The sequence below is a fragment of the Olea europaea genome, unplaced genomic scaffold (assembly GCF_002742605.1).
Source record: "Olea europaea var. sylvestris unplaced genomic scaffold, O_europaea_v1 scaffold2709, whole genome shotgun sequence".
Lineage (NCBI taxonomy): Eukaryota > Viridiplantae > Streptophyta > Magnoliopsida > Lamiales > Oleaceae > Olea > Olea europaea.
Window position 1 is genome coordinate 71,550 of NW_019245496.1, and position 7,021 is coordinate 78,570.

General features: G+C 36.4%; 2 protein-coding genes across 2 annotated transcripts; both read left to right on the forward strand.

The window, feature by feature from the left end:
- Positions 1 to 268: 268 nt before the first annotated feature.
- LOC111383527 (alanine--glyoxylate aminotransferase 2 homolog 3, mitochondrial-like) lies at positions 269 to 3,454 on the forward strand. Its single transcript, XM_023007640.1, has 9 exons — positions 269 to 566; positions 658 to 888; positions 988 to 1,158; positions 1,637 to 1,780; positions 1,903 to 2,082; positions 2,337 to 2,562; positions 2,764 to 2,877; positions 2,967 to 3,053; positions 3,138 to 3,454. The coding sequence occupies exons 1-9, from the start codon at positions 321 to 323 to the stop codon at positions 3,179 to 3,181; spliced, it is 1,443 nt and encodes a 480-aa protein (XP_022863408.1). The 5' UTR covers positions 269 to 320; the 3' UTR covers positions 3,182 to 3,454.
- A 976-nt stretch (positions 3,455 to 4,430) lies between these two features.
- Positions 4,431 to 6,818, forward strand: LOC111383526 (probable WRKY transcription factor 26). The gene is made up of 5 exons (XM_023007639.1): positions 4,431 to 4,806; positions 4,898 to 5,038; positions 5,125 to 5,687; positions 5,775 to 5,942; positions 6,261 to 6,818. The coding sequence occupies exons 1-5, from the start codon at positions 4,525 to 4,527 to the stop codon at positions 6,643 to 6,645; spliced, it is 1,539 nt and encodes a 512-aa protein (XP_022863407.1). The 5' UTR covers positions 4,431 to 4,524; the 3' UTR covers positions 6,646 to 6,818.
- Positions 6,819 to 7,021: the final 203 nt, after the last annotated feature.

Genomic DNA, 7,021 nt, shown 5'->3' on the forward strand with positions numbered 1-7,021 from the left:
CATAAATGTTGAATTTTGAAAAATGTTAAGTTTACAGTCAGTAATGTACAATATTTTTTAAAGTTAAGTGGTTAAAATTCGACATTTTAAATTTAGTGAGCAATTTAAGATATAGACCTAAATTTAGTGATTAAAATTCGATATTTTAAATTTTAGTGACCAATCCAAAATATGGAACTAAGTTCAGTGACCATTGGACAATTAACTCCATATCAGTTCAAGATCCATTAGGATTCTGATTATTATTTATTTATATATAGTAGTGAAACTGGTGCCTAATTGTATTCGTCTTCACCAACCATCTGTTTCTACGTGTTTTCATGGTGAAGATGCAGAGGATTCTGTCAAGGGCTTTGTCCGCAAGGATTTCAATCTTCTCTCGTGCTGTAACACAATCACAATTTTCGACTTTGGCTAATACTGTTGGAGAAGATGATACCGTTCTTCCCAAAATGCCCCCCTTCGACTACACTCCTCCGCCGTACACCGGTCCCTCCGCCGATGAAATCATCAAGAAACGAAAAGCTTTCCTCAGCCCCTCCATCTTCCATTTTTACGATAACCCAGTAAGATTTTCCTTTTTTTTTTTCGGCTTGAATTGTTTTATTGTTTTTGATGGGGGTGGTGAATTCAAGAACGCGTTTTTGCGTTTTGCAGTTGAATTTGGTTGATGGGAAGATGCAGTATTTGTTTGATGAAAAGGGTAGGAGATATTTGGATGCTTTTGGTGGAATAGCCACGGTGTGTTGTGGGCACTGTCATCCAGAAGTAGTGAATGCAATTGTTAGCCAAACAAAACGCCTTCAGCATTCTACAATTTTGTACTTAAATCATGCTATTGCAGATTTTGCTGAGGCTCTAGCATCGAAACTCCCCGGGGATCTCAAGGTTTATTCAGTTACTGAATTGCTTTTTGATTATCATTTTGTAGTAGCAGACGGGGTTGTGATTTATCTTGATTAATTTTGGGTTAATTTGTTTTCTTAGGTAGTTTTCTTTACAAATTCTGGGACGGAGGCGAATGAGTTGGCTTTGTTGATGGCACGGTTGTATACCGGTTGTCATGATGTTATTTCAATCAGGAATGGGTATCATGGCAATGCTGCAGGGACAATGGGAGCCACTGCTCAAAGTAGCTACAAATTTAACGTTGTTCAGGTACACATATTCTCTCATTTTAAAAATGTGTTTCACAGTCTTGTTATAAGTTGAAGTTTTATGGTACAAATCAACCACAAGATTTGTTTACGTTGTAAATGATGTAAGACCTTGATAAACAATAGGTTTTGACAGAGTAGTTGTGAACTTCTTGTCTTTGATGCTCAATATGTGATGACGATGATGATCGAATGAGAACTGGAGTACTGAGAGTTGCGTAAGGCAACCTTCGGAGATGACCATGTCTTTTAGAAAAGAACTTAGACAGAGCAGAGAAAAAATATAGCTGTAAAATGTGAAGTAATGGTTAAATATGTGTCCAATGTTGGATAGTAATCATAACCTAGAGAAACTATTATCTTTCAGGAATCAAAAGTTGGCTTGTAACCTTTTTTTTTTATCAAAGACTTTGAGCATCTTAAGTAGAAATCTGTTGTTATTTGTATTTGATTCCATTTCTGTACTATTTTCACAACAGACTGGAGTTCACCATGCTCAGAACCCCGACCAGTACAGGGGCATCTTTGGTTCAGATGGATTGAAGTATGCAAGGGACGTTGATGATATGATTACCTATGGAACATCTGGTCGCGTTGCTGCATTTATTGCAGAAGCCATACAGGTGCTAATTTTATTCGAGTGCAATGGGCAAAAATTGTAATTTGCATGGCCTTATCTTGGTTTCAAGGTATGGTTTCAAAGATTTTCATTATTCATTATAGCTATGTGCTGTATTCTCGACAGGGAGTGGGTGGAATTATGGAGTTGGCCCCAGGATATTTGCCAGCTGTGTATAGCACCATTAGAAAGGCTGGGGGACTTTGTATAGCTGACGAGGTCCAATCAGGTTTTGCTCGCACTGGAAACCATTTTTGGGGTTTTGAGGCCCATGGAGTTTTGCCTGATATTGTTACCATGGCAAAGGTAGACTCTTCTCTCGTGTATTATTTGCTGGATTTTCTTCGAGATCTTTTGTGGTGAACCTGTAGATCATTGCCCAAAGCGACTACAGATGTTGTTCTGATGAATTTCTATATGATTCTATGAACAAGACCATATGTTATTTGTTCCCCTTTCTGAAATTCACGTGCTACTATCAAATTTGAAACTTTCTAGACATGAATCATGCTTTGTGTTGCACTTAATATGTATGTTATCTTCTGATCTATGGTCTTCAGGGTATTGGTAATGGAATTCCCCTTGGCGCTGTGGTTACCACTCCGGCCATTGCAGAGGTCTTGACTCAGCGAAGTTATTTCAATACCTTTGGTGGTAATCCTGTGTGTACTGCTGCGGGGCATGCTGTTCTTAAAGCAATAGACAGGGAAAACCTTCAGCAGAATGCATTCAATGTAGGATTGCACCTAAAGCAACGTCTAAATTCCCTGAAGGAGAAATATGAGAGTACGTCTTCTTTCCTAATGTTGTAAATGCATATGTAAATTTTCGCAGTTCATATCACTCTCGAAGTGCTGTCCTTTAACACTGGATGGTGAGGAATGAGTTAATTGTTAACTGTGCTTGAAAGACCACACGACCAAAAATGCGTTAATCTTTTATCAAAACTTCCTCAAAAAATTAGTTCTTGATTCATGTTTTGTGCAGTTATCGGAGATGTGAGGGGAAGAGGTCTGATGCTTGGGGTGGAACTTGTAACAGATCGTCAGTTAAAAACTCCTGCTAAAACTGAGACTCTGCATGTAATGGACCAGATGAAAGGTGCAAAACTTGTCTCTATTCCCATTACAATGTCCCTCATTCAACAATTTCTGTTGAAATTTTGATCAACGAACTTGTTTTGTTTACAGAAATGGGAGTACTAATAGGAAAAGGGGGCTTTTTCGGGAACGTATTCAGGATAACTCCTCCCCTATGCTTCACAAAGGACGATGCTGGTTAGTATTCAATGCCATCAGATTACTCTAGTTATATGCAGTGTTTTTATAATTAGTGACATGGCTCCGTTAACCTTCGTATAGATTTTCTCGTGGATGTGATGGACTACACAATGTCAAAGATGTAAAGCCAAGGCCGTGAAGTAAAACATGGTTCCAGTGACCAGCATATTGATATATATCCACGACTCTTCTTTATTCTCTGGTATTAGGAAGGTCTGTCAATGAAATAAAATATGGCAAGGGAGATGATGAGACATCACCTCGTTGTCTCTCTCCCCTTTGTTATCTTGTGCTCTCCAAACTTTCTTTAATTGATATAAGCATCGTTTGTTTCGTTAGTGATTTGTTGTGTTATTTTAATGAGTAATGCTATTTAAAGTCAGCGATTTTACGTGGCAGTTTGTTATTTGAGGCATTAATTTCCTTTAATTTTGTGCTAAACCAAATTTGGAATGACCTAATCAGGGAGGTTGCACGTCGATGTTTCAAATGACCAAATTTGGAACCTGAGCTTGGATGACTAACAGATTATTTGCCCCGTAAACTTGAATAAACTAGAGGCATCATTCTTAGTACATGACCACGTCGACATTAATTGAACACCAATTATTAATCCACTATGCCACTTCTAAAATGCAAGAGGAAACGTGAAAGTTTGTATGTTTGGAAAGTGATATAATTTTTAATAAATAAAAAATGAGTGACGAACAAATTATAGCCGATACTTGGAATTTATTTTCAAAAACTAACAAATATCAAAATTTCAATATTTAATTGAATCAACGAATTTTTAGTGTATCGACTGTATTTTGCATTTATTTTTGAAAACTTCAGTATAGATAATAATAACCAACTAACAACTTTCAATAATTTCGAACTAGATTACGTAAATTATCAATTTCAATTACACATTTTTTAATAAAATAATATTACACGTAAATTTAATTTTTTTTATTTTTCAATCACACATTCATCATTAATCTATTATTTTAAAATGTATTTTTATAGTAAAACGTGGTTTGAAGAGGCTCCTAATAATTTTCAGTAATGCTCCTCTATCAGATCTGTAAAAAGCTTGATAGAGGAGCTCCTCTCTCATTTTCTCTCATTTCGATGGATCCCATGATTAAAAAAATATCCCCAAAAACCCACTCCAACTCAAACTGTGAGAGGGACTGCGCTACCAAACATCTTACAGGTCTCGTAGCATGGTTGAATAATTTTATATTGAAATTGAGAGGGATTGGCTGGGACCCACAAACATAAACGCGTGTTTGTTTAGAAATCTCAGTCAAACCCACCTTATTTGACCGCCCAAATATCTGCAATTTCTTTTTCTCATTTTTATGTAATGTCAAACTATTGAAGGACAAAACAAGAGTGCTTCGCTAATTACGTATACATTTTTACTTTCTTCTTCTTCTTCACCAATCCAATCCAATCCAATTTTTTGTAGTTTCTCTATGTAATGGCTGCTTCTTCAGGAAGTCTAGAAACCTCTGCAAATTCAAATTCACAAACCCAACAATCAACACCGCACTTTTCTTTCTCCAGCGATGACTATCCCGTCGCCGCCGTGAGAAGAGGTCTTGGCGATCGGATAACTGACAGAACTGTTTCTGGGGTTCCTAAGTTCAAGTCTCTTCCACCACCTTCACTTCCAATATCACCTTCTTCGTACTTCGCTATTCCTCCTGGTTTAAGCCCTGCTGAGCTTTTGGACTCTCCTGTTCTCTTATCTGCTTCAAACGTAAGCTTTTTATTTATTTATTTACAATTTTTGAGACATATTTTGCATCATTTAAAGCTAAAGTTTACGTTTTTGTTGATAAAATATGCAGATTTTACCATCTCCAACAACAGGGACTTTTCCATTTCAAGCTTTTAATTGGAAAAGTAATTCTACTACCACCCAGCAGCAGCAAGATGTGAAAAACTACTCGGATTTTTCTATTCAAACCCAAACAAACCCAGATCCTACCGTAGGTTTTATTTAAATTTATATGAACTATGCTTGTCAAAGTTAAAATTTCTTATACAAATATGTGAAATTCTTGAAAATTTTCAGAGACATCAAGCATGGGGTTATCAAGAACCTGCTTTAAAATCTGAGATATATTCTGCACAGAGATTTTCCCCTGAGATTTCTAATGGATTCCAATCGGATAATAATCAATCTTCACAGACTACAAGGGAGAATAAAAGGTCAGATGATGGGTATAATTGGAGGAAATATGGACAGAAACAAGTGAAAAGAAGCGAAAATCCTCGAAGTTATTACAAATGTACATATTCCAATTGTCCCACAAAGAAAAAGGTTGAGAACTCTATAGATGGACAGATTACTGAAATTGTGTATAAGGGTACTCATAATCATCCAAAGCCTCAGTCCACTCGAAGATCATCTTCTTCATCCACAGTAACATCGGCTTCATCAGTGGCAATTCAATCTTACAATACTAAAATCTGTGAAATCCCAGAACAGTCATATGGTTCAAATGGCACAGGACAAATGGATTCGGTTGCAACACCGGAGAATTCTTCGATTTCTGTAGTGGATGATGATTTTAGTACTGATCGCAAGAATAGAGATCATGAGTTTGATGAAGATGAACCTGAGGCCAAAAGATGGTAAACAATAATCTTCAAAATTATACATAAATCAGAAATGAATTGAATTTGCTTGTCTAATATAATAATATGATGCTAATTGTTCAGGAAAATGGAAAATCAAAGTAAGGGGATTTCAGCAGCAGGGACTGGAAGTACTACAGTTAGAGAACCAAAATTTGTAGTTCAAACTATAAGTGATATAGATATACTAGATGATGGGTACAGATGGAGAAAATATGGCCAAAAAGTGGTGAAGGGAAATCCAAATCCAAGGTAACAAGCTAATATATGCATAGTCATGTTCAGTTCAACGTATCAAATATACAAAAAATATTTAGTTCGTGAGAACGTTTTCCACTAGTTCTTGATTGATGCAATTATTATTGTCTTTCGTCATCGCATAGTCAAGTTTAGTTCAACTTATCAAATATACAGAAAATATTTAGTTTTTGAGAATGTTTTCCACTAGTTCTAGATTGATGCAATTATTATTGTCTTTCATCATCGGGATTATGACGAATTCTTGGTGCAAGATTTGATACATACGAACTCTGCATTATTTGCATTTTGATTTGGCAAATATATTTTTAGGAGCTATTACAAGTGCACGAGCCAGGGATGCTCGGTGAGAAAACACGTGGAGCGAGCATCTCACGACCTGAGGGCAGTAATAACGACCTACGAGGGGACACACAACCATGACGTGCCAGCTGCTCGAGGTAGTGGCAACAATAGGCCGGTACCAAATGACGCTATTCGGCCTTCAACAATGCCTTATCCCTTGAATTATCCAATGTCGATGCACAGCAGCATTGGGCCACCAGCACCTGAAACTCAAGCCCCTCATACACTAGAGATCTTGCAAAATCCCGGGGGTTATGAATTCTCAGGATATGGAAATTTAATAAACTCTATGTTCTCTCAAGCTAAAGAAGACCCGAGAGACGACATGTTCTTGGAGTCGTTGCTATTCTAAAAAGAAGCTATGAGATTCATTTATTTATTTGTGGCTCTGATTGTTTTGCTTTGTAAATGCCATGGACATGGTGTAGAAGTGCCTAAATATAATAGTTTCTGTTGTTTTTTTGGTTGTGTAAAGCATCATCTTTCATTCATGTATCAATATTGTTTGTAATTTTTCTTCGATTAGTAAGATATCATTATTATTTTGAACAAATTACACCGACCTTCTTCATTGACTGTTCATTTTAAAATTTATATCAAATCGACCAAATGCTTTAAAGAGCGAAGAAAATGAGTTCAAAGTTCTTTTTTATTGGACAACGAAATACCTAACCTTAAATGAATAACGAAGCTAAAAAAAAAAGGAAAAAAATTATATTTCGTCATTG

Excerpts from the sequence above, each read along its gene's own strand:
- LOC111383527 (XM_023007640.1), top strand. The coding sequence starts at position 321 with ATGGTGAAGATGCAGAGGATTCTGTCAAGGGCTTTGTCCGCAAGGATT. Across the intron at positions 1,159-1,636 it reads ACAAATTTAACGTTGTTCAG|ACTGGAGTTCACCATGCTCA; the intron begins GTACACATATTC and ends TTTTCACAACAG. Across the intron at positions 2,878-2,966 it reads TGTAATGGACCAGATGAAAG|AAATGGGAGTACTAATAGGA; the intron begins GTGCAAAACTTG and ends TTTTGTTTACAG.
- LOC111383526 (XM_023007639.1), top strand. The coding sequence starts at position 4,525 with ATGGCTGCTTCTTCAGGAAGTCTAGAAACCTCTGCAAATTCAAATTCA. Across the intron at positions 4,807-4,897 it reads TTCTCTTATCTGCTTCAAAC|ATTTTACCATCTCCAACAAC; the intron begins GTAAGCTTTTTA and ends TAAAATATGCAG. Across the intron at positions 5,039-5,124 it reads AAACAAACCCAGATCCTACC|AGACATCAAGCATGGGGTTA; the intron begins GTAGGTTTTATT and ends GAAAATTTTCAG.